Below are 27,275 nucleotides of genomic sequence, written 5' to 3' on the forward strand. Positions count from 1 at the left end.
GTTTTTTGATATTTCTTAAAGGAAATACAGCGCTTGCCCCTTGTAGGTTCCTAGTTTTGAGTAATCACTAGTCGTTAGTGGAACTTTGGTTCCATTGTTGTATCACTTCGGCTGGCAACAGTAATTTTAAGCTAATTATTAACGTGGGTGATTAGGAAATCACTAGTCGCTAGTGGAATTCGGTTCCATTGTTGTATCACTTCGGCTGGCAACAGTAATTTTAAGCTAATTATTAACGTGGGTGATTAGGAAATCACTAGTCGTTAGTGGAAATTCGGTTCCATTGTTGTAACACTTCGGCTGGCAACAGTAGTTACGTGGTAACTATTAGCGTGGTGAGTGATTTGGATATACGGTACTGATCACACCGTATTTTTGGATCACGGCTGCGTAAATTATTTCGCGGGTAGAACAAAATAAGGAAACTATTAATAATCGCATATTTGTGATTTTTTTTTTTTCTCCAATTGTTACTGCATGTTGATATATTGTGACAAAAAGAAGGTGCTTTAGGGGCGACCCGAATGCGGTTCGGCGGGAGCTGAACGGTTTGGCAAAAGCCCAAAAGAAATAGGGAAGCACCCAAACAAAAGAAGGTGATTTAGCGGCGATCAGGACGTAAAGTCTTGTGTAAGCCGAAATATAGGACCATCACCCAAAGTCACAATACGATACATGTACTACAATTGAGGTTGAGCCATAAAGTGCAGAGAATTTGTGTTTACTAACTGCTAATACTAACTCCTAAAAAGTGGAAGATGGGGGGTTCGGTATCGAGACCGCTACCGGGGGAAACGCCAGTTGATTTTATGTACAGAAATAATCAGGGAATTTATACAGAACCATATGTCAGTAATATGGCAGGATGGTCAGAAAAAATGAAACCGCAAATTGAAATACCGTATCCACGAGAGGGTTCGTTCACAGACGAGGGCATGCGGTTGGCTAAAAGTCTAGTCAAAGAGGGCTGGGGCGATCCTAATTGGGATTACAACTATATGAATAAGAGTTATGGTATATGGAAAGAGATGAAAAAGTTTGGGACCAGGGCCCAGAGAAAAAACAAGTGGCTGCTTATGTGGCAAGACAAAATTGCCCCCAGGGGATAAACCCCCACCCTACTGCACGCCTAAAATTACAGCACCGTCTGCACCTAAATTTAAAATGACAGAGATGAACACAGAAACTGCAAAATCTGCTAAAGTTAACAATGAAATGGAAGTGTTCAATGAGAGATCCAACGGTGCAATGGTATGGCTAAGATCTGGTAACGGCATAGCAGTTAAGCCTATAAAAATGGCAGATATGGAGGCAATATGCAAAAGTTTGCCTTCTCCTCAGAACCCCAGCAAATTTGTGACTATTCTGCAAACGCATACAAGGTATGCTCACTTTACTGGTGCAGATTACAGGGCGGTTCTGGCGAGAACGCTAGAGGCAGATGTCACTGAATCAATGTTGATTACTGAATGTCCAACATTATCCTATGAGAATGATAAAATATCGGGCACAGCTACAGCTGGTAGCCCTCATGAGTTTTTTTGGGAGAAGTCTGAAAATCATGACACGTTCTTTAAAGAACTGAGAATTTTTCTAGATAAACGAATGGGTAACAGACAAGATCTATCATTTGCTGCAAATACAAAGCAGAAACCTAAAGAATCAGCTTCTGATTTCTACCTACGGTTTAAAAAGGCCTGGGTAGAGGAGTCTAAACTCCCACTGAGTGCTGAAATGCGAGCTTTGTTTATTAATACATTCTTGAACAACATGCAATGCAAGCAAGCTCAACTAATCAGAATTACAACTACAAATCTGTTTGACATGGAGATAGATGCTTTAGGGAAGCGAGTTAGGGAACTAGATTCCTCTGGAGGGTTTGTAGCTAAAACTGAGGCTGCGATGTTTACAGGCCAGGAAGTGAAAGGGATTCGGTATGGCCAGAGTAGAAGTGAAACCACGATTGGTCCAACCAAAAAAACACCAGAATGGTGTGCTATTTATGTGGCCGACCCGGGCACGTACAGCGCTTCTGTCGGTCAGAAGGTCAAAGAGAAAGAGGTTGGATAAAGAGGAAGTTCCAAATGAGACAGCCACAGCCACAGCCACAGCAAGGTAGAGACAGGCCACAGCAGAGAGGCTTAACATCAGCCCAATACCCAACTACATGGGATAATAAACAACAATAGGGATGCCTACAGAGTGATGTCAGTTCCGATTTATCTATGATGACCCTTACATTTTCAAATCATGGTGAAGAATTACCATATTTTACAATAATGGTGCATGGTCAACCACAAATTTTCCTTTTTGATACAGGGGCAGATAGGTCCTCAATGACCTCTGCACATTATGAGGGTCCCATTTCTAATCAAATAGTTAACTCTGTGGGAATTTCAGGAACTGACATTGCATGTCCTGTAACGCCCCCTTTGGAAGTAAGAGCTCCTGGATGCAAGCCATTTTTTCACAAATTTACAATCATACCAGGAGCTCCACTAAATTTACTGGGAAGAGATATAATGCACAAATTGAATATGGATATTAAGTTTACTGATAATCATGTTGTGTTTTCTTTCCTATCAAGCTTACAGGCCTCAATGAATCCTTTGCCTACATGGGAAGAACCCAGTGACCCACAACCAGCTGAATCCAAGGCTGACATACCACCAATGGTAGAGACCATGATTGATCCATCATTATGGTCACAATATAAAGATGAAACAGGTTTTATTGACATGGAACCGTATAAAGCAAAGCTTAAAACTAAACAGCCAGTCTACATTAAGCAATATCCTTTGTCTAAAGACAAGGAACTTGGTATTAAACCATTGATTGACAATTTTGTCCAGCAGGGTGTCCTCGTGCCGACTCATTCGCCATACAACACACCAATTAATCCGGTGGTAAAAGCTGATGGAAAAACATGGCGTCTGACTCAAGATTTGAGGGCCATAAACAAATTGATAATGCCATTAGCACCAATTGTGCCTGATGTTCCAATTGTTATCAATTCTATACCATGTACGCATAATTATTTTACGGTCATTGATTTGTGTGCAGCTTTCTTCTCTGTACCTGTGCATCCAGAGACGCAGCCGATTCTAGCATTCACTTTCCAAAATGCACAATATACGTGGACACGCCTTGCTCAGGGCTATGTGGACTCCCCCGCAGTCTTCTCGGCGGCTGTTCAAAGGACACTGGCCAAAATGACTGACCTGCCTTCCACAGTCTGTGTCCTCCAGTACGCAGATGACCTGATCATTTCTTCGGAAACGCGTGAGGACTGTGAGAAAGCCTCCATCATCGTCTGCAACGTCCTTGCACAAGCTGGGTTTAAAGCCTCGAAAGAAAAGCTCCAGTGGGTCCAGCCTAAGGTAACATACCTGGGACACATAATAATGCCAGGTTTGCGAGCAATTTCTACTGACAGGGTCCAGATGATCAGGAAGATGAAGTCCCCACAAACTGTGCAGCAGCTTCAAAGCTTTTTGGGACTCGTGAACTATTGTAGATCCTGGATACCTGACTGTGCGATACATGACAAGTATCTGAGAAGTCTAATCGACCGCAAAGCTCCACCTAAAACGCTGTTGAACTGGACTGATGAGGCAGAAATGCACTTCGCGGCATTGAAGAAGGCCATCACCACGGCTCCTAGCCTCGGTCTCCCCAGTTTTGAAAAGGAGTTCCATTTGCATGTCCGGGAGACGGAGGGGGTGGCCATGGGTGTCCTGCTGCAACAGCATGGTTCCACCTACAGACCTGTAGCTTACCTGTCTAAAAAATTGGATAATGTAGCTGCAGGCATGCCAGCATGTCTTCGTGCTGTGTCAGCGGCTGCTATAGTGGTGCAGATGGCTGAGAAGATTGTTCTGTCGCATCCAATGATTGTATATACTTCACATCAGGTGGGAGCAATCCTACACAATATGCAGACGCAACACACATGACAGCGCAACGACGCTCAGGCTACGAGGCAATCCTGCTGGCCACAAAAAACCTCACCATTCAGCCAACATCATCAATTAATCCTGCTTTATTAGGGGTTCTTGGAATGGCTGACATGATAGATGGTAATGAAAGTCATGATTGTATCATTGAATTAACTTCCTCATGTTCTTCCAGGGCCGATCTCTTGGATTCGCCCCTGGATGGGGGGGAGCACATATATGTTGATGGATCATGTTCAAAACCTTTTGATGGTGTCTACCTTTGTGGGTATGCTGTGGTGTCAGAAACTGGGGAAACAATAGAAGCTTATGCCTTAGACTATAATTCAGCGCAAGCTGCAGAATTGGTAGCGTTAATAAGAGCATGTAAGCTGATGGAGGGAAAACGGGTAACAATTTATACTGATTCAAAGTATGCATGGGGGGTAGTGCATCACTTTGCCAGGACATGGGAAGCTAGGAATTTTAAGACAGCAGATGGTAAACCAATAGCGCATTCAAACCTAATAGGACAGTTAACTGAAGCAGTACAGCTACCTGCCGAAGTGGCCATTGTAAAAGTGAAAGGTCACGCAGCAGGAGATGATGAACAAGCTGTAGGAAATAGAAAAGCAGATGAGGCTGCAAAGCAAGCGGCAAAAGCCCAGATTAAACCTCCATTTGATATGGGTAACAAAAGTCAGGTAACTATGTCTGTGCACATAACTAATGTACCTGAAATTGACATTAAGATTCTGCAAAGTCAACCAACACAAACTGACTTAGAACATTGGAGTAAACACGGGTGTGCCCCAGACAAAGATGGTATTGTGAGAGATGAAAAGGGAAGAATAGCACTCCCAAAGTTAGGATTGGTAATCCTCATTAGGCATTACCATGGTTTGTCGCATACAAGCTGTGCAAAAGTAGTACAAGTAATAAATCGTTTGTACTGCATCGCAGATGTACATAAAACAGCCAAGCTCATTCTAGACTCGTGTCTTACGTGTGCTAAGGTAAATCCGCACAGGCCAATTAAACATGAAGCATTACTACACCCAGAAGCACCTTTTCAGCATGTACAGGTCGATTTTACACATATGCCACCAATAGGTAATTTAAAGTACCTTCTGGTTATAGTAGACCGATTTTCAAAGTGGCCAGAAGCGTTCCCATGTGCAAAAGAGGACGCTAAGACCGTGGTCAAAATTCTAACTAAAGAGATAATTCCCAGATTTGGTATACCTACTACAATTGAGAGTGACAATGGGACGCCATTTGCGTCCAGGGTAACGCAGTTTTTGGCCAAATCATTGTCCATCGATTGGCATTTCTCCATACCGTACCATCCGCAATCATGTTCAAACGTGGAACGTTTAAACAAAACCATTAAGGGACGACTGACAAAAGCCGTCCTGGAAACGGGGAAAAAATGGGTAGATTTGCTACCAGCAGTGTTAACAGAAATAAGAATGACTCCATCTTCCACCACTAAACTGTCACCATTTGAAATACTAATGGGTAGGCCTTTCCCGACCCCATGGGTCAAAGGCCGCGCAGGCATTGCTTCCTTAGGAGACCTGGAGGTGATACAGGAGGACTACGTGACTTCCCTAATAGAAAAGCTTAACTCTATATGTGCTGATGTTTCTTTGTGTCTCCCTCTCCCCTCAGAAAAACCTACTCATCCTTTTGTTCCAGGCCAGAGTGTGCTGATCAAAAGTCTGAAGCCGACGAGGATAGGAGAGCCGAAGTATCTAGGACCAGCCACCGTGATTGCAGTAACCAGGACGGGAGTTCTGACGGACTACCAGCCACAGTGGATACACGCCTCAAGAGTAAAGCAGTATTCTACAGGAGAGCAGGAAAGCTCCAATTTAAAATTGAATCCTGAAAAGGGGATTCACCTTAATGCTTAACAGGTAGGAGGAAAAACACTGATTAAGCTGAGGAGGGAACTACCTCTTATAGTGAGGTGGGGGTTATCCAAGGCTAGAAGGTAGATGGCCCATTGAGCCAAACAGTGCTAACTCCTTATATAACCCTGTACGCATTAAGGGCCAAATTGATGGATTATCCGCCACTAGAGAGTTTCACGCAGTGTTCAATTCTAGAAGCTATTCTTGCATTTGATGAACTTATTGTTCAATTGACGAAAGAGGTCTTAGAGGGTACAGATCGACGATTTCAAGTGAGCATAGTCGATAAGATTGTTTGGGACAAGAAGATACAACATATGTGCTTGTTAAACGTTACTATATACAATGTTAAGTTCACTGATGCTGGGTTATATTATTGTGCATGGGCTAGAGAAAATAGGGATGCTTACCAAGAAGTACAGATTAATGTAATCCATCCAGAACCCGACCTGAAAATACGAGAGGTAATGAAGGGACTTTTTCCAAATCCAGTTAATACGCCACGTGATGTTTCACCAACTGATATAGAATTTATTATGAATTCAGGTATGAATGCTGGTATGAAGGAAGTTAGGGCAGCAAAAGCTAAGTGTGAAGGAAATTATGCATGTGCATTGGCACTACTGCAAAGAAGTGTTTTGAAGAATGAGGTAGGAGGAGATTGTTGGATTTGTATGCAGTTACAGTCAGTGTGGAAAACACAACAAATAACCTCAGAAATGTTACACCCTGAGAAAAACAAGTGTGATATGCCAAAACAGATGACTGTGATAATGCAGATGGCAGATAACATAAGAGCGAATAGGGCACTGAGGTTTGCGCTCAAAGATTATAATTGTTCATATCCAGGCCTACCTTTTAAAGGACCAGCATTTCAGGTGCAGTCACACCTTGCAGATTTATGTATTTGTGCAACTAAGGGAAAACATTATGTGGGGATGTCAGATTGCAGAACCACCATAACAGTGGATAACACAGTTCAGAGTAAGAGTAATTGCACTGTTAAGTATCAAAATGGGATAGTAGAGCATTTTGGGTGTCCGTTCTCACATCTTGATAGTGCACCAGGGATGATTTGGACCTGTGGAGGAATGGCTTATTATCACTTAGATGAAGGAGATTGGCGTGGATGTTGTTATCCTGCTCTACTCTCCACAGGAACCACAGTATTGGTAAAAAGAGGTAGTGAGACTATCATGGGCAGTGCTGCACAACAGAGCAGAGAGAAACGAGATGTAAATAGCATGCCTAAGCGATATAACGGGTATAAGACAGTGGATCCATGGACAACTCCAGGGGAAAATATAGGATGGTCCTTAGCGGGATTCTTTACTGGAGTAGGGACAACAGTAGCCTTAAATAAAATCAATGGGTTAGCATGGCAGGTTTTGTCATTGGAGAATGATACCGCTCATGCATTAGGGCTAATCACTGACGAGCTAAAGAAAATGAGAGAAGCAGTTATCCAAAATAGATTGGTCCTTGATCTGTTGACCTCTGAGAAAGGGGGAGTTTGTAAAATGTTGGGGGTATCTTGTTGTTTCTATATTCCAGACAATTCAGATAACATCACAGACATCCTAACTCACATGAGGGAATCCATCCCAGAGCCAAGAAAAGATGACTCCTGGTTTAGCTGGCTGGACAGCCTCTGGGGTGGATGGGGAACCTGGATTTTCACCACTGTAATACCGATTATTGTTTTGTTGTTCATTGTGTTGTTGATCGCTCCATGTATAATTCAGTGTATCAACAATTCTATTATGCGTACTATTACTTCGCTTACAACGAGAGGGACTTATCAAGTTATGCTCAGTGCGCGACGAGAAGGAGCTCGTCCACCAGCTCCAGATCCAAGGCCTAATATTGAACAAGATGAAGATGATTACAATACGTATGCTCGTGTGTATCAGTTAGAGCCTGAAGAGTATAATCGGAATGCGGAAAGTGCAGTTTAAATGAAGTATAACTGAGTCTGATTTTTGTTTGATTACTGATATAATCATAGAAATGATTACAGCATTTTATATCATTATAATCAGAAAGATATTCCAGATGATTACATGTATTCAATTGCAAATGATATTAGTCATATTCATGTGTATCTTGATTTAACAGTAATACGAATGTGATTGTTTTGTTCCATGATGATGTGACATTAATACCATTACTAATGTGAATACTAATACGATTGTTTTATACGAGGCACAGGAGTGTTAAGTAAGACATTCTGTCTTAAAGTGGCCATTGTGAGATTGTAACAATCCTGACCTCCTGTGCCCTTCTCATACTAACCTGGAAAGTAGACATGACATAAGTCTAGCCTAGAGACTCATAGGACATGATGTACTGTTGTTTCCTGAAGGGTGTGATGTTTGATTTCACTTCTTCATATTTACCATATAAAATGTTGGTGTCTTCCTTTAATAAATGCCTTTGAGTGAATTACACCTTTTTTGTGTGTGGTTATCTCAATGGTCCAGGATCCTGACTCTGTGCTCCATCGCTCAACTAAAATCGAATCTCGGCAGTTAATCAAGTTAGATATTAAATTCTAAGTTGGTGAAAACAGTTCTTATGTTTACTAATTAACATTTTAATAAATAATTGGACATCTCTACCACTCGAGAAAAACTCCATATGAATAAATGACCTTTTGGATTCAGACTGTAAGTAGTTTGAGTCACTGTTTTTGACGCAAGACTTTAAAAGAACAGATGCAAAAATAAGCAGAATAAGCAGACTATTTTTCAGAAGAAAACCCTTATCTCAGTCATTTTCACTTTAAACATGTTCCTCTTTTTAATATGTGACAGGTTGTCACCACTCTATTCCATTCTCTGTTTTTATGCCACATATCACATGACTGCAGAGCATATCATCTCAAGAAGATATTACAGCTAAAGATTTGATAAGTGTGTTTTAATTTAAAATTACTCTTTTATTATTATTATTATTATTATTTAACATTCAAATTGTCTTCTAATTTGAACAAAAACAGGTTCTTTCAGGTTCAGATAATAGGTTATAATAAATAAATCACTCTGAGTCATGTTTTAAGAGAATCACCATTTGATATGGTTTCGGTTTAATATAACAATAACTCATAAGCAATAAATTCAAAATAACAGCGAGAAAGTCTTCACCTGAGGTGTGGCAAGGAAGAAGATCAAGCACTGGCATTTTATAGCCTGCCATAAGCATCACAAAGTCTCCTCCTTGCATGTCTATATAAGTCACACATTTGGTACATACACATCACATCACTCTTTTTTGTGTGTGGGGGCCCCCCGGCCTATTGCCATGACAACTCCTAAATATATGATAAGTGCAGTTTTACACTCGCTCAGATGTTGTGAAAGTCACAAGTTCAACCTGAGTATCACAAGTTCAAACTGTACATACACATTATCTTCAATTGCAATCAGACAGACCCATTTTTATTTTAGTCAACTTCCATAAAGCCTCTAGTATCTTTAGCAAAACATCTTTTTCCTGCGCAGCAATAGCATACTTCTGCAAATTAAATGTAACACATCTTGCACAGCCAAGAAAAGTAAAATACAAGTAATCATCTTTTTTACAACATTTTGTTTGAGCTATTCTCACCTCTCTCACACACACATTTCACATTTTAATAACCCTTAGAGGTGAGAGCGGTGGTTTGACGTCTCAATGTTTCCAGATCCTCCATAACAGAATTCAATTCAGAATAAAAATCATTCAAAGCAATCATTTCCCTCACTAGCTTTATTATCCTCTTGTTTATGTCTCCTTGTTTTCTGATCAATCGAATCAGTTCCCTTAGTGTAAAAATCATCCTCTGACGCTCCTCTGGGTTTCTCTCGTCCTTCCCTCTGACGTTTCCTCCTTTCCTCTTTCTTATCCCACTTGATTTGTCGCTTGTGTAGCATCTCTGCAAACAAATCTTCGAGGTAAATTTCAAGTTTTTCTGATTCATTATTCCTCCTGTAAGATTGTTTGGGAAATGGCACATTACCAGCTGATACAACAAAGTGCAACATTTATTTACTTGTTAAATTGCTATTTTTATTCTGAGATAAGTATTATTAATTTTTTTTTCTTTTAATTTATGAATTCCCATGTGTGACAGGAAGACTTAAACAGCTTTACACAGAGTTGGTCATGATGTTTCACAACTCAACTATGTTTGAAATGTTGATGAAATCTGATGAAATGATAAAGTCGAGAAGTGTTATAAAGTCTTGAACATTAGAGAAGAAAACATTTACAGAGATAATTTTGAAGCGAAACATAACGTGAGTCATAATTACTTTTTAAAGACTTTTTGTACTTTCAAGTAATGATAAAATAGTATTTATTTAGTTGCATATTTGTAATCATAATTCAGCTTTGATAGAATAGAAATGCATTGATCATATATTCATCAAGTTTTTTATCTGACACAACATTTTAAATATGATTTATAATTTTACACTGACAATATGTGATATTAGCAGGATAAACCAGGCACTTCAGCTCAATCACAGCAATGGAGGATTATTATTATAGTTTGGACTATCCAATGAAGGTGATTTCTCTGGTCTTCTACTACCTGACCTGGATCCTCGGTGTTCCTGGAAATGCAGTTGTTGTGTATGTTGCTGGATTTAAGATGAAGAGGACCGTTAATACAGTTGGGTTTCTCAATCTAGCGATTGCCGACCTCTTGTGTTGCCTTTTCGCTCTTTTCTACGTGACCAAGAGCACTTTTGATTTTCAGTGGCCATATGGATCCATCATGTGCAAGATTCTCCCCGTCATTATGCTCATCACCAGGTTTGCCAGTGTTTTCACTTTGAGCTTGATTAGTCTGGATCGGTTTACTCAGGTGATCACACCGGTTTGGGCTCAAAATCATCGCAGTCTGTTAATTGCACGACTGTCCTGTGTAGTGGCCTGGGTTCTGGCTTCAATTCTTAGTCTGCCTTTCATGATGTTAAGAGACACTTACACAAAAAATGACACAACATACTGCCCGTATCATCAACCTGATGAAGACAGTTTTAAAATGTATGGGAGGTTAAGCATTATCAGATTTGTGTTTGGCTTTTTGGTTCCTCTCATATGCATCACAACATGCTATGGATTCATTGCACGCAAGTTAGGCAGAAGTCATTTTCACTCTGGACGAGTGTTTCGCATCATGTTGGCTGTAATTGTGGCCTTTTTTCTGTGCTGGTTGCCGTATCACACAGTGTTCTTGATAAAAACGTACAGAAAGAAATCAAGTTCTTGGGCAGCTTTGCCAGTGAATCCGTTGACCATCTCTTTGGCGTATTTCAACAGCTGTCTGAACCCCATTCTGTATGTTTTCATGGGGCAGGATTTTAAGAGCAATGTTAAACTTTCTCTAAGACGTGTTTTTGAAAGAGTTTTCTCTGAGGAGGGAGCACAGATGTCACAAACCACCCAGCCACAGCAAATGCAGTCAGTGTAGTGAAGAGATCAAATTATACATTTAAAGTTTAGGTATTTTTGCCAAACCTATGCCGTTTCAAACAGGATTTGTTCCACTTGCTTTTAATATTTTGTTAGCCAATGCAATTAATTTGACTAATTTGATTAATTTTTTTTTTGTATTATCCTCAGAGTAATTTCTAGACCAAATACTCATGTGAAGTATCTTGACAAAAATATTTATTTTAAAAAACTGAAACTTAAGATATGCAAAACATCTTTCAATAGGAAGTGTGCACTCTGGTTTCTTCTTTGTCTGGAAGGTATAAAATGAATTAAGCGCATCTAAAATGATCTGTTCTAAAACGTCTGCAATAAAACGTAGATATATATTTTTTATGTTGCAGTGAGATTCCTGATTAACAATGCTCAATTTTTGTTTTTATTTATTCGGTTTTAAATGCAAAGGTCTGTATATACAGTTACGAATGTTATACTATTACTGTGTGTGTGTGTGTGTGTAGCGTAAATCCAGATTTTAATATTTTACCATTTATGACAATTGTCGTCAATCATTGATCATTGTCTCTTTTTCTTTTCTTACACAGCCTTTCAAATGTCTCTCATATCACTCTCTCTTCTTGCATAATGAAACCATTTAAACCCAAATCATATTTCATGTCATCTCATTTGGTTAGTTTTTTTTTAGTTAGTTGCTTTGTATTGGGGTCCTGGTCACCCTTTTGGTATTTATTTTGTGAACATGACAGATGACATTTGGTTTCAGACCTTTGTATTTCACCAAACTGTAAGTAATTTGAGTCACTGTTTTTGACACTAGACTCAGACACAGACACACTAGACACAGTCACTGTTTAAGATGTGTGTTTTGCTGACTATTTTCCGGAAGAAAAACCTCAGTCATTTCCACTTTAATACATGTAGCAGGGTGTGATCACTCTATTCCATTCTCTATTTTTATGGCATAAGCAACATCTGTAAAGTTCAATGCAAAGGGAGATCTTTTCTTTAACAGAATTCGCTTTTTAAGGCCAAAAGCAAACGGCTGGTAGGGGCTACAACATGCTTGTTCCTGGGTTCAAAACGCAAACCACCAACAACTATTTTGCATAAAGAATAAAAAAAAAAGTAAAAATGAGACTTTGCAAATGTAATAACATTGTAAAAACTGTTATACATATACATATAAAGCAATACTATACAGGAAATCTCAACTAACTGATCATTTATGTCATCACCAAATGTAAACTATCCTTGTCCAGCTCTCTATACTATAAAATCATTATTAACATGAATATTTAAATTAAATTACATTACTAACAACCAATAATACTGTCAAGTATACTACGCCAGTCCGCTCGCCTTGCCATTTCACATTACACAGACTGTTGCACCACACCCAGACTATGTTCCCATCATCCACTGCGCTGATCACATGCATCCAATCAGACACTGTATATAAGCCTCGGACTTCCTTGTGATATTCGCCGAGTAATTGTGAATTGTGTTAACTTTCGCACGGAGCTTTTGTAAGTTATCTAGTCATTTGAGCCTTGTTTCTCTGCTTGTTCTCTCGTTCAGTCTGTTTCGCTGCCTGCCCTTTGGAACTCTAGCCTGTCTTATTGGACACCCCTTTTTGCCTAGCCCCTTGGATTACGTTCGCCATTGACCGACCCTCGCCTGTTCTGGATTACTCTTTTGTCTTGCTCTTACATACCTGTTTGCCGATGTCTGACCCTGCCTGTTTTATGACCATGTCTCTGTCTTGCTCAAATAAAGTTATGCATTTGGATCCACCCGCTTCCCATCTCCCTCGCTCCATAACAAATACATTATATTATATATTATATTAACATTATAAATTGCTGTAAACAATTGTGTATGTATAAGTGCAACATTTATTTACTTTTTAAATTGCTATTTTTAAGCTGACATCAGTATTTTTCAATTTATGATTTCTCTTGTGTGACGGGAAGTCTTAGCCAGCTTTATTTAGAGTTGGTCATGATGTTTCACAACTCAGCCATGTTTGAAATGTTGGTGATCCTGATGAAGTGATAAAGTTGAAGAAGTGGTATAAAGTCTTGGACATTACAGAAGAAAACATTTACCAGGATAATTGTGAATTCAATCATCACAATGTGAGTCATGATTGATAATATAGAGTTATGTACATGATTTTAAAGACTATTTGTACATTTAAGTAATGCTAAAATAGTATTTATTTAGTTGCGTATTTGTAATAATAATTCAGCTTTGCTGATAATTTAAATGCATTAATTGTATATTCATTTATTTGTCAAGTTTCTTATATAACACAACACTTTAAATATGATTTATAATTTTACACTGACAATATGTGATATTAGCAGGATACACCAGGCACTTCAGCTCAATCACAGCAATGGAGGATTATTATGATATTTTGTTATATCAAATGAAAGTAAGTTCTCTGGTCTTCGGCTACCTGATCTTGGTCCTCTGTGTTCCTGGAAATGCATTTGTTTTATATGTTGCTGGATTGAAGATGAAGAGGATCGTTAATACAGTTGGGTTTCTCAATCTAGCGATTGCTGATCTCTTGTGTTGCCTTTCCACTCTTTACTACGTGACCAGGAGCGCTTTTGATGGTCACTGGCTACACTCAAAAAAAGGAAATTAGCTGGTTATTACATTAAAACAAGCGTAACGTGTAATTTTAACAAAATTATTTCATGTTTCAAAGGTGAACGTGATAACATAATGTAGGATAAGCATGAAATTCAACAAATTAACATTTGTTAAATTCAGTCATGTTGAGATAACGTGATTCAATATAGTCAGACTGATCTTGCACCGAAAATGGATTAGCGAGATCACGCGAGATGACAAACCGCGGGCTTCGGAAAATAACGAGATTATCACATGAAGAACTTACCTGGCGTGCCTGGAGTTCATTTGGAAAAGGTAAGATAAAATCTGTTTTCATCCATCTACAAAACGATGTGTATAAAGTCATCAGCAGACTGTCCATCATTTTCAGCAATATTTGGTCATGCTTGTTTGTTATTTTTGTACTCAGGCCGTTAATGTTATGCTGGCACATTCATGCTAACATACGTGACGATAGTTGGCACTCATAAACATGTACTTAAAACAACCCTTAACATTCGTTTTCAAAACTGTGCAACTCACTGAGTGGTTAGTGGTGTTCGTTGATGATTAAAAACAAATATATAGGCGCAATGTATGATTTCAATCCGTGTTATTTGCTATAGTGGAACTATTTTTTCAGATACCTCACAACCGCGTATAAACTTTCGCTCGATATTTGAGTCTGAAGCGCAGTAATATCAACGAGCACTGAGTTCTCCAACAGAAATCAATGGGATTTTACAAAATGCCAAATAAAACACGACAGAAACTGTATTTCGCTACGCTATTTGTTTTTAATAATCAACGAACACCACTAACCACTCGGTGAGTTGCACAGTTTTGAACACGAACGTTGAGTGTTGTTTTATAGACATGTTTGTGAATGCTGGTAGACAGCCACTCTGAAGCGTTCAAAGGCGATTCTAAACGAGTCAAAAAGTCGAGCCCTGGTAAAGGTAGTCGAAATGTACGCAAAAACATACAGGTCCTTTTCAAAAAATTAGCATATTGTGATAAAGTTCATTATTTTCTGTAATGTACTGATAACATTAGACTTTCATATATTTTAGGTTCTAGTGATTCTAATTTTACTAGGTCAGTATGTATATTTTCCTTAATTTTGACCCTGGAAAGGCTAGATAATTGGTTTGAATACCATGGAATAATACACCCTTCCTTAGCTTTTAAAAGTGACCAGAAGTATGGTCAAGGATGTTATTCTACTCAGCATTTTTGCCTAAAGTAAAGAAAATAGTCTGACTTAATATTAATATATGCTGCCTAATTTAATGGAAAACCAGGTTTGGTGAAAATAACATCAAATTTAAACTGTGTTATGATAAATACATTTTATGTATGGCGTTGATTTAAAATTGATGCAAAGTGATGCATCTCTAATTTATATATTTGCACTCTTTCCTACTTTGTACCGCAACTGTTGCACTATAATGTCCCTCAGATTAGGGGTGTAACAGTGTACACAAATCAGCTGAGTAAATATATAAAGTCACAGTTTGATATGTTTTTGGTACAGCGAGTAGAAAAATGCACATTCATTTTAATCATTTTAATTAAATAGTGGTTTACTGAACGCACTTTAGGGCTCTCTTTTTGAAAAAAGTAGAGCAGTCCACAGCTGTAAAGATGTCTTTGTAATATTGGGTTTTCTGTTTCCTTCTTAACAGCTCATCTTTTCCTGTATTATGTTTTTACTATTGCTTTCATTTATCTTTGTTCTCCATAACTCATGGCGAAATATTTTAATGGTTGTAAATTTATCGGATCTCTTTCAGAACATCACTTGTCTGCCATCCAACCACATGAATACTGGTGAAGGGGGTCATCGGCCATCATCAAGTTTGTGATTTCAATAGTTACTTGTAAGTTTTGCCAGACCTGAATATTTTTGGCCTAAAACAGTGAATTTGTCTTACTGACTGATTCCAATGTTGACATGCTTATGATGCTAGGGTCCAGCTAAACCTGTATTTGCCCAGTTTGTTTAGATTTTATGTGGAAGTGTAAGGCGTGTAGTCTATCTCTGTCCGGTAGATCTGACCTACTAAAACATTTTAGACTTCAGCACCGGCATATGCAACGTTACCCATGTCCACACATAAACTGCCCATGTACTTTTAAGACATGGAATGCTTTGTACATTCATTTAAGTAGAGTCCATCCCAAACAAAACACCCAGGAGCTACAGGAATTGTCAACATATAGTTGTCATTTGTGCACTTGTAGTGATCTTCCTACAGAGAAGGATTATTTTTCACACATTGGCACTCATTTGAAGAGTAATGAAACTGTTCCTTGTATGTTTCGGGATTGTAATTTTCAAACAAATGTATACGGAACATTTCACTCTCACAAGAACAGGAAACACAGTCGACATACACTGAAAGATTTCAAGCCAGACATAGTTAGAAACACTCGAGTTTCACAAGAATCCTCTTATAATCCTGAGGAAGATGCAGGCAATCAAGATGACTCTGCTGTTGAAGAAGACAGTGCGTGTTCAAATAGTGATGTAGATGTAACCAATAACTTGCCTGAAGTAATTGAGAATAATTTTGCAGCAGCGTTGCTTAAGTTAGAGCATTTTGCACATGTCCCAGGCAAAAAAATTGATGAGTTCTTAGAGGAACTGCACTACTTAAGTTCAGCAACATTACCCCTCTCCATTGACATTCTTGAAGGGGTATTTCAGAAACATAGTCCCACAACGGATAGGTCTGCGGTAACAGAAGTAGCAACTGCTCTCTGCACTTCTAATCCATTGCTCAAAGCCATAGAGAAGGGAGGTCCCCTAAGCTCAACTTATCTTCGCAACAAGTATTATAAAGAAAGCTTTAACGTTGTAGAACCCATTGAATATGTTCTTGATGCCAAAGAAAACAGAAGTTTTCAGTATGTTCCTGTACTGAAGTCTTTGCAGCAACTCTTTAAGAAAGATGTTGTGGACAGGGTAGTTGAAAACCACAGAGCACAGCAGAGTAAAATGGCGAGTGGTGAACACCACACTTACAAATCTCCTCAGGATGGTTCACACTTCCAGCAAAACACTTTTCTGTCAGGGGATGAGATGAGGATATTATTACGTTTATATGTAGATGATTTTGAGGTCTGCAATCCTCTGGGTACTTCACGCAGGAAACATAAGCTTTGTGGAATCTACTGGACTCTGAGTAATTTGCCTCCAGGCTCATATTCATCACTATCATCAATTTACTTGGCATTGTTGTGTAAAACTGATGATGTAAATGAGTATGGTTTTGACCGTGTCTTACATCCTCTTCTTCAAGACATGAAAACTCTGGAGCAAGACGGTGTTTTCATTCCATTACTTGGCAGATTTGTTAAAGGTACGATTCAGGTTGTTGCAGCAGATAACTTGGGGGCTCACAGTATTGCAGGTTTTAATGAGAGCTTTTCTAGTGGGTATATCTGCCGATTTTGCACAGGAACAAAAACAGACATCCAAACAAAAGAGGTAAAATCAGGTGCATTCACCCTTAGGACAAAAGAACTCCATGACTCTCATGTGACCTCAGCTCAGGAGAATGGTACAAGCTGTTTTGGGGTGAAAAGACACTGTGTTATCACCAAAACGCTTGCCCACTTCAGCGTTCACACAGGCTATCCTCCAGATATTATGCATGATCTGTTTGAGGGCATAGTGCCAGTGGAGCTTGCACGGTGTTTGGCATTGCTTATATCCAAGAAGTACTTCAGTCTTCAAACCCTCAACAAATCCATCCTGCACTTCCCTTACAAGTGGGCCGACAAGACAAATAGGCCACATGTGATCCCACACACCTTTTCAACTAGGGCTACAATAGGTGGAAACGCCCATGAAAATTGGGCTCTAATAAGACTACTCCCATTAATAATTGGCCACCTGGTGCCTGAGGGTGAAATGGCATGGCAAATACTGTTGGACTTAAAAGACATTGTAGAGCTTGTGGTTGCTCCAACACACACAGATGAGTCCATTGCCTATCTTGGGGGCAAAATTTCTGAGCACAGACAAAAGTACCAAGAACTCTTCCCTGGTGTGCAACTGCTCCCAAAACATCATTATTTGGAGCACTATCCTCAACTGATAAGGATGTTTGGGCCTCTTGTGTGCCTCTGGACCATGCGTTTTGAGGCCAAACACAGTTTTTTTAAGCAGGTTGTGCGACACACCAATTGCTTTAAAAATGTGCCCCTCTCGCTAGCCACTAAGCATCAGCTCATGATTTCATATCACTTGAGATCATCCAGTTTTGAAGAAACATCCCTAGAGGTTACAAACGTCTCAACAGTGCCTCTGGATTGTTTGAAACAAGAAATAGCTCAGACTATTGAAAAGAACTTCCCTGGTACAACTGAAGTTCACCTTTCCAAGTGTGTGTCAAGCAAAGGTGTACATTTCAGAAAAGGGATGATAGTTGCTCATGGTTCTACAAGTGGACTCCCTGACTTTGGGGAGATTCTTCAGATTTGTGTTGTTCAGGAGAGACTGTGTTTCATGGTTAGAAGGCTTTCTGGGTGGTACAGGGAACATTTCAGAGCGTTTGAGCTGAGTGTATATCCTACCAGAGAAACTGTACTGATTGAACTTGGTGAACTAGCCGATGACTACCCTTTGCCAGACTACTTTGTTGGACCTCTAAGACTGGTGACATTAAAAAGATACGTACACATAAGGTTTGTTTTCTTTAATATTAAATGGATCTCAATGGACTGTCTTATTTCAGGGAAGTGTGACTTCATAATGCCACATTTATTTCCCAGCTCTTTATTTTGATTTCATATATTCAAATGAATGGAGCATAATTGGAACAGATTCAGACCAAAGCAACAGCAGAGGGACGGCACAGAGTCACATACAGCAGCACCTTTCTTCAAATCATTCTCCTCCTCGTTTTATTTTCTACTCTCTCCTTCTCATTGTCATTTTTGTCTTTTTTCACCTACTGGTTGTGGTAGTGCTGCCCTGGTCTTGTTGCTTTGATCTGCTTTGATAATCACAGCCCATTCATTTGAATGCAAAATGGAATTGAAACAGTTTGGGAATAAGTTTGGTATTATGAAATCACAGTTCTCTCATTTATTTCATGATTTTTTGATAGCCATATTAAATCGGCATGGCATTCCCTACTTTTGTACTCATTGGTGTTTTAAAATCAGATTACCCATGTTTAAACTTAATTTTCTCTATCCTCATTCAGGCAATCGTGAAATGGCTGCTCCAGTGAAACTCAGAATCATTCTTGGAGAAAACGATTCCCAGAGATTGATCCTTCCAGGTGGTATGCCAGAGACTGTCATTGAACTCGTACAGGAAATTAAGAGACAATGTGGAGTAGATGGGGACTTCAGGCTTCAATTCATGGATGTTGAGTTTGGAAATGAATTCACCAACTTGGTCTCAATGTCAGACATCCAGGACAAAAGCTCCATCAAGGTCATCTTTAACTCGGTTACACCTACCCAGCCTGATGGCACCCCACCCTCTCTCTACTCAGCTGCTGCCTCCCGCACTCTGAATGACTCCTCATCCCTTTCATCTGCTGGTAGCTCATTTGATACAGACATATTGTCTTCTCCTGAGTCCACCTCCTCGAGATCCACTGTTTGGCCCATTGTCTTCCCCATGCCCCGGTTTGCTTATGATAGTCAGCTACAGCTGGACAGGGCCAATGCTGCTTTTAAAGAAACTGGAGCTTTGTTGAATCCTGATACAAAACTTAAATCTGCTGTTCTTGATGGCTTAGCTGAAACGATTGTCCAGTACAAAGTGTACCTCTCTGACAGGGAGTTTGATGAGGTAGCAGAAGCTCTGGTAACTGCAAATCCATGTTTAAAAGAGCCAGGTTCAGTGACTGGGTATGGTGGATGGAAGACAAGCTTGAAGTATAAACTTGCTAACTACCGAACAAAACTCCGACGGCTTGGATGCCCTGAAGTGACTGTGAATGCCTTAACACACAAACCTGAGAGCAAATGCAGTCCTGCATATGGTGTAAAGAAGCCGAAAAAAGCCGAAGTGAATTACTGCCCCACCTATCCGGCTGGTGAAACACCAGAGACACTAGAAGAGATAAGAGTGGCACTCCTCTCAGAAGTAAAGAAGAGAAACAATGAGCACAAGTTGGCGGCAATGATGGACAAGACCTTTGCACTCAGAAGGCAAGAGGTAGTTTCGGAGGCCCCCATGATAGCTGATTTCAAAATGAGGTGGCCAGCTCTCTTCAATGTGCGTGAGGTAAGAGAATGACTGCACTGGATGTGTCACAATACATGTTGACAGAATCTGAGATTACTCAAACTGATGAGGATTTACTGAAGGCCAGCAATAGCAGCCTTTGCTGGCCTTCTGACAAAGTAAATTAATATTTAGATAAATACATGTATTATGCATTTACATTACTTGAACAGATAGAACTGCTATTTCAAATGTGTACCAAAAAGGTAACTGAGTTTTGTCTACCTTTTTTATGTTTTTTGTAGGTGAGTACAGAGTTCAAGAGAATCACAACGATCCATTTGCAGTCGAAGTTCTTCTCCGAGCTTGATGTTCACTCTGCAAACCTGATGAAGGCGTATGCCAAGAAAGGTGGAGTTCAAGGGAAACAAATCAAGACCATCATGGCACCCATAACCAAGGTATGATTCCAATGTAAACTTGGTCATTGTAGAAATGACTTTGAGCACCACATCTGTTCCCCCATTAGGGGTCATCTGTTTAAGAGTGAGGGGCATCATTAAATCCTGAAAAATCTGCTCTGAAATCATAAAACTCTGCAATCTGTTGGAATGCAGTTTTGAAGCACAGAAAAAGTATTGGCACTGTATACTATTATAAACGTCTGACAAAGCACTCAAAAGCCGTCTTAAATGGAGATGGCAGGTATTCTTACCACATTGGCCACTGTGATTATCGTAAAACTTGAATGATATAAAGTGAAATGGTCTGTTCTTCACACATTTCAGGCAAAATTATGTCTTAGGTGACATCTTCAGGTAGGTTACGTAGGTTAAGATACATTAATTTGAAGCTTGAAATGATTAAAGGAAAACACAAAGTAGCAAACACTTTTATGTTGTGACTTCCTGTAAATTTATTTTAAAGTTCTTAAGTGTGTAAACCTACACTGCTGGTTTGTTGAAATGGTGTTCATAGTGTTTTGTTTTTTTCTTTGATCTTTATATTAAGACTGACACTATTGAAGTCAGAAGAGAATGCATCCTCAAAGGTCTCTGCGTGTACCTTAATGAAGATCCAGATAAGCTGGTGAAGCAATACCTGGTATGTTAATTTATGTGTTCACTATGGAGATTATCAGAGTTGGAGTGGATGGGGTTTCCTGTGTGTTCCCATTAGATTTAAAATTAGTTTTAATGGCCTTATCTTGACCTATCTTCTCTCACTCACTTAGTGACACGCACCATACTGTAGTGCAATCCCAAACCGCCCCCTACCTGCTACAACTTTACAACCAATTGTCACTCCAAATCAAGTCACTTGCTGTTGTGTAGGGTCACTTAAATAAGGGGGAGGGTATAAACACATCGACTTTTGGGAAGTCCTCACCTTTCTCAGACTGAGACAGGAAACAATTGGATAATGATGGATGTCGCAATTACATTTAGGGTTAAGTGAGTTTGTGAAAGGAGAATGATTAAGCGACTTAATTCCAGTATTTAGCACTTCGCTAAGACTTAGCACAGTCTCTTTTCTGGTTTGTTTAGTATGAACTAAGTAGAGTGGTGGACACAGAAATGTTGACGAAGGGTCCTGTCTTGACTTTTTGACTCGTTTAGAATCGCCTTTGAACGCTTCAGAGTGGCTGTCTACCAGCATTCACAAACATGTCTATAAAACAACCCTTAACGTTCGTGTTCAAAACTGTGCAACTCACCGAGTGGTTAGTGGTGTTCGTTGATGATTAAAAACAAGTAGCGTAGCGAAATACAGTTTCTGTCGTGTTTTATTTGGCATTTTGTAAAATCCCATTGATTTCTGTTGGAGGACTCAGTGCTCGTTGATATTACTGCGCTTCAGACTCAAATATCGAGCGGAAGTTTATACGCGGTTGTGAAGTATCTGAAAATAGCAAATAACAAATAAGCAAATATCACGGATTGAAATCATACATTGCGCCGATATATTTGTTTTTAATCATCAACGAACACTTTGAGCCACTTTGAAGCGGTCAAAGGCGAATCTAAACGAGTCAAAAAGTCGAGACAGGACCCATCATCAACATTTCTGTGTCCACGACTCTAGTTCATCCATAAACCAGAAAAGAGACTCAAAGTGCTAAATACCAGAATTATCCTTTAAATAAAAACTCACTACCACATAAAAATTATTTGGCCTGTTTTTTTTCATCATGTAATTCTTCTATACATGAACAAAAACAGTGTATCAAATGTCTGTTTGCGGTAAAGTAACTTATTACTGATCTTTTTGGAAATAACCAGGCCGGTTTGGGAGCCTCTCTCCTTGTCTTTCTCTCAGACAATAACACACACACACCATACTTTTTTTTTTCCTTCAATAAGACAATATACCTTTATTCGAATGGAATAACTAACACTGAACCCATGATTACAACAGACAGGCCCTTGGTATGGCTTAGTTGAAGTATTTCACCGACTCAGCTAAACAATTTTAATGTCAATTGGCTATTTGATTACATTTGCATTATTATGAATATGGGTCAAGTTAGTGATAGCTGTTTAACAGTAATACTGTAAAGATTGTGTGCTATAAATATGCATGTAATGCACATCAGTAAAAAAAATCTTTGTCCTTGTTCATTTTATTTTTTGTCACAGGATGTCGATGAAAGCACTCAAATGGCCATAGCGGAGACAGTATTTGGAATCTTTGTCATTCGACAAGAAGGTGCAGAGCCTGGCGATGACACCGCGGATGTTGGTATTGTCCTGGAGGGGGTGGAAGTGATGAGTGAGTTGGGCAATGTAGCTTTTGCTGTGGTGATGTTGCTGGGGCTTGTCTACCCGCTAAACCTGAGCTACCCCCAGGAGCTCAAGTACACTTTTGAGGTTCTGCAGAAGATCATTATGGAATTGGATGCAAACAAACTATCCAACAAAGCACAAGTTCTCAAAACACTGCTTTCCCGTTAAGAAACATCGCCATAGCAAAAGCTACACCAGAAAACTTGTACCTTCTGTTTTGTTGTTTAGGAACTACAGGTGTAAGTGCAAATCTTGAAGGGTAATGTGAGTATAAAGACAGGGCCCCGTTTCCCATATCAGTGTTGAGTTCATTTGGGGGTTTTTTGTGCTCTGTTTTTATTAAAAAATGTTCTCTCTGATGCAAGGTCCAGTCTATTGGCACTTAAGGAAAGCTGTATGCTGAATTATTTTTTCAGTTTCTCATAAAAAATTACAGGGATAGTTCAGCCTATCCCTTTAAGACTAAGCTATGTTTAATTTTTAGTTTAAACATTTACAAATTTTGGGAGTTAAACTTTATTTTAAGATGTCTTTGTCTTGTTTTTACCCTTGATGCCAACCATACTGTAGACGTTGTTGAAACTTGTTTAAAAAATGTCCCTACGTTTCAAATATTTTAATGTAAAAAATTTAAATATATATTTATGCAAAAAATGTTCTAACTTTGGTAAATATTTTTTATTAACTTCTGTGTGAGTTCACAATCACATAAAACCACAGGTGCAAGATGTACAAAGTGCAAATGTTAAGAGTAGATTAAGTGGGATGCAAGTGAGAGGGCCCATTTCCCTGTATTCTCATAACAAACTTGAGATATATTTCCTTGTGTTATCAACAAGCAATTCAACTGTGTAAAACAATGTGCATTATAATTTTGGAAATACAATTTGATTGCACCTTTTCTCATTTGTTGTGTGTTGTTTCCACCATTAGACTTTGTTAAAAAGGTTTTAATTTATTCAACTCAAAAGCTATTCTTTGAAGTAATGTAATTAAATCATGGAAAGGATTTCCATGTGATTAAATGGCTTTCTTTCAGCATTAAGCACTTTTGTTAGGCTAACTTAAATAAATTAGTTGGTCCAAAACATTGCTAATTAGTTGGGCTGACACTATTAAATTAAGCTGTGCCCAACCATAGTAAATAAGTTGAATCAAACTTAATAAATTAAGTTGACCCAACGTAAGTACATTAATTTGGAATAACATAATTGCATAATGCTGAAATAAAGCAAGTTAATCATGTGGAAATCCTTTCCATGATTTTTTTATGTTCATTCAAAGAGTAATTTTTTTGAGTGTATATGGATCCATCATGTGCAAGATTCTCCACTTCATTATGCTCATCACCATGTTTGCCAGTGTTTTCACCTTGAGCTTGATTAGTCTGGATCGGTTTACTCAGGTGATCACACCGGTTTGGGCTCAAAATCCTCGCAGTCTGTTAATTGCACGACTGTCCTGTGTAGTGGCCTGGGTTCTGGCTTTAATTCTTAGTCTGCCTTTCATGATGTTAAGAGACACTTACACACTAAATGACACAACATACTGCCCGTATCATCTACCTGATGTAGACAGTTATAAAATGTATGGAAGGTTAAGCATTGTCAAATTTGTGTTTGGCTTTTTGGTTCCTCTCATATGCATCACAACATGCTATGGATTCATCGCAAGTTAGGCTGGAGGCATTTTCACTCTGGACGAGCGTTTCGCATCATGTTGGCTGTAATCGTGGTCTTTTTTCTGTGCTGGTTGCCGTATCACATAGTGGATTTGAAAATAATATACAGAGAGGAATCAAGTTCTTGGACAGCTTTGGCAGTGTATCCGTTGACCATCTCTTTGGCGTATTTCAACAGCTGTCTGAACCCCATTCTGTATGTTTTCATCGGGCAGGACTTTAAGAGCAATGTTAAACTTTCTCTAAGACGTGTTTTTGAAAGAGTTTTCTCTGAAGAAGGAAGACAAATGTCACAAACCACCCAGTCACTGCAAATGCAGTCAGTGTAGTGAAGATATCAACTCATTTATTCAGAGTTTTCTGATCGATTTGTGATATTTTTCAAAAGTCACCAAGTCAAAGTCAGCAAGTGGTCTTACTCTTATCCTTAGTCCTGTGTTTTTTTTCTTCTTCTATTTTTATACATTTTAAGTGATTTGTGTTGCAAACGTTTAAAATCATTATAATGGAATACCCTGCTTTATCTTTTTTTTTTATTTATTTTTTTTTTACAAGCAAAAAAGTTTGTAATATTTTAGTAATAACAACATGTGTGGTATGTTTTGTATGTTTCTATGCTGAAGTCATGAAGAAACTTATTTTACTTATGCATTATTTATATCCATATCCAGTGTTATGGACTTAACTTAAAAGCAAAGTGTATTATGTTTAAACAGTGTTTTACATATTAAATACAAAAATAATAAAGTTTATATGTATAATTATTGTAATGTTCATTAAACATTCAATTCACTTGTAATTAGTTTTTTTTTTTTTTGAGAGGAGATCGTTCATAATTAGTATGAATAGTTTTCTCACCCAGTAGTTTCATTGTGCTAACATTACTTTTCTCTAAGACAAATGATTTCAATGCTAAACATCTTTAAAAACATACAATTCAGATATAATGCTTTAAAAGCAAAAACAAAAATCAGTTATATCTTTAGACACAGACACGTTTGCTAACAGTTACTAACAAAACTGACCGCTGTAACTTCCTATCAAACAACTTCCTTTTTTTCCCCACGGCAGACTGTACTCAAACAATTTACAATGTATATTGTGGCCCAGCTCTAAACTGCTAAATTTAGACTATAATGTACTATTAAGATATTATAAACATTAACATTATATGTTTGTGTAAAACGTCATTGAAATAAAGTCTTGTGAAAAGCACTTTATATAAACACAACTGACTTGCAACTGGTCTACATTCCTATTTATTTACATATTGAATTGCTAATTCTCATATATATCTATTTACATGCATGTATTTGGCATTGCATTCAAGCTACTGATTTTTTTTTTTTTTTTTTTCCAAGTCATGTATTTCCTGCAGGGAATCGAATCCATGGCGTTTGGCTTTGCTAGCACCAACATGATGATTTAACTCAATGAGTGTTGGTACAAGGTGTACAGTTTGTGTACAATGGCCCTTATTTTTGTAAACAATAGGTCTGTACTATCACCTGAATGCCTGATGTATTAATAGTAGTTTTCTCTAGTCAGGGCTCCAGAAGTTGATATTTTCACTTTAAAGACCATAAAGTTAATTTTCATAGTGAATGATAACAGAATGGAGATATAATATATAAAAAAAGGTTTATTTTTTTTTTTTTTAACTAATCTTAACATGTTCTATATGCATTTGTTCCTCCAGTTTAACTGTAGGTAACCTCCTGTTCATAGGTAAAATAATGCAGGTTAATGTTATGTTAAGTTTTTACTTTTTCATCAAGCATCAATTCATTTATTCAAACTTGGTTTCTTTTGTAATAAAACATAGAAATGATATTGTTTAATGTTACAGTGATATTCCTAATTACAATGCTTAATTTTTTTTTGCATTGTTTTTATTCTTTTGTACTGAAAGCTCAAAAGCAGCTTGCAATCTGTAATACTGATGCTAGTTTTAATGTAAGTTAATGAGTGTCTATTGATGGGATGTGGTCTACAGGCTGGGCTTGTGGTTTAATTTTCATCATGATCAAACATGCATGTACATGAATATTCTGTCTTGAATGCAAAGGTCTGTATATACAGTAGACTATATACTGCTACGAATAGCTATTAATGCTATACTATTGCTATGTTACTAGCATCAGTCCAAATTTGAATATTTTACTGTTTATGACATTGGCATCAATTATTTTATTGTTTTGCTATAATATGGTTTTCACTTTACTGTTGCTTCATTTCGTTGCTTTTGACACAAGACTTTAAAATAAAAGAAGCAAAAATACAATATTAGACTATTTTTCAGAAGAAAAACCTTATCTCAGTCATTTCCACTTTAAACATGTTTCTCTTTTTAAAGACAGTCAAATGGTCTTTTAATTTGAACAAAAACATTATTCAGTGTGATATTTGGATATTTGGGAATACTTGATTTTGAGTGGCCAGTGCTGTCATCATGTGGCCAAATATTTCATGTCTGTAATATTGCTCCACAATGTGTGAGAACATAAAATATCTTAAACCCACATCAACATTTCATGTAATTTCCTTTTGTTTCATTTTAAGTTTCAATATAAAGAAACTTAAAATGAAACAAAAGGAAATTACATGAAATGTATACTGGTGCTCTGATTTTTTTGTTTAACAATTTAAATTATAGATTCACACAAAAAATTGGTTCTTCAG

At 38.2% G+C, this 27,275-nt stretch overlaps 1 protein-coding gene and 1 pseudogene across 5 annotated transcripts in view; both read left to right on the top strand.

The window, feature by feature from the left end:
* LOC127171563 (C3a anaphylatoxin chemotactic receptor) overlaps positions 1–13,057 on the top strand; it is a 45,239-nt gene extending 32,182 nt beyond the window's left edge. Inside the window, exons 1-3 of one of the 5 annotated variants that reach the window (XM_051120286.1) lie at positions 9,745–9,789; positions 9,969–10,134; positions 10,333–13,057. In XM_051120286.1, the coding sequence (XP_050976243.1) occupies positions 10,368–11,315 (948 nt within the window). In that variant the 5' untranslated portion in view covers positions 9,745–9,789; positions 9,969–10,134; positions 10,333–10,367 and the 3' untranslated portion in view covers positions 11,316–13,057. Of the gene's footprint in view, positions 1–9,744; positions 9,790–9,968; positions 10,135–10,332 lie in introns of those variants that run through there. The other 4 variants (XM_051120287.1, XM_051120289.1, XM_051120288.1 and 1 more) reach the window with 4 other exon arrangements.
* A 243-nt stretch (positions 13,058–13,300) lies between these two features.
* LOC127171783 (C3a anaphylatoxin chemotactic receptor-like) lies at positions 13,301–24,922 on the top strand (annotated as a pseudogene).
* Positions 24,923–27,275: the final 2,353 nt, after the last annotated feature.

Source organism: Labeo rohita, chromosome 10 (genome assembly GCF_022985175.1).
Source record: "Labeo rohita strain BAU-BD-2019 chromosome 10, IGBB_LRoh.1.0, whole genome shotgun sequence".
Classification (NCBI taxonomy): Eukaryota; Metazoa; Chordata; class Actinopteri; order Cypriniformes; family Cyprinidae; genus Labeo; species Labeo rohita.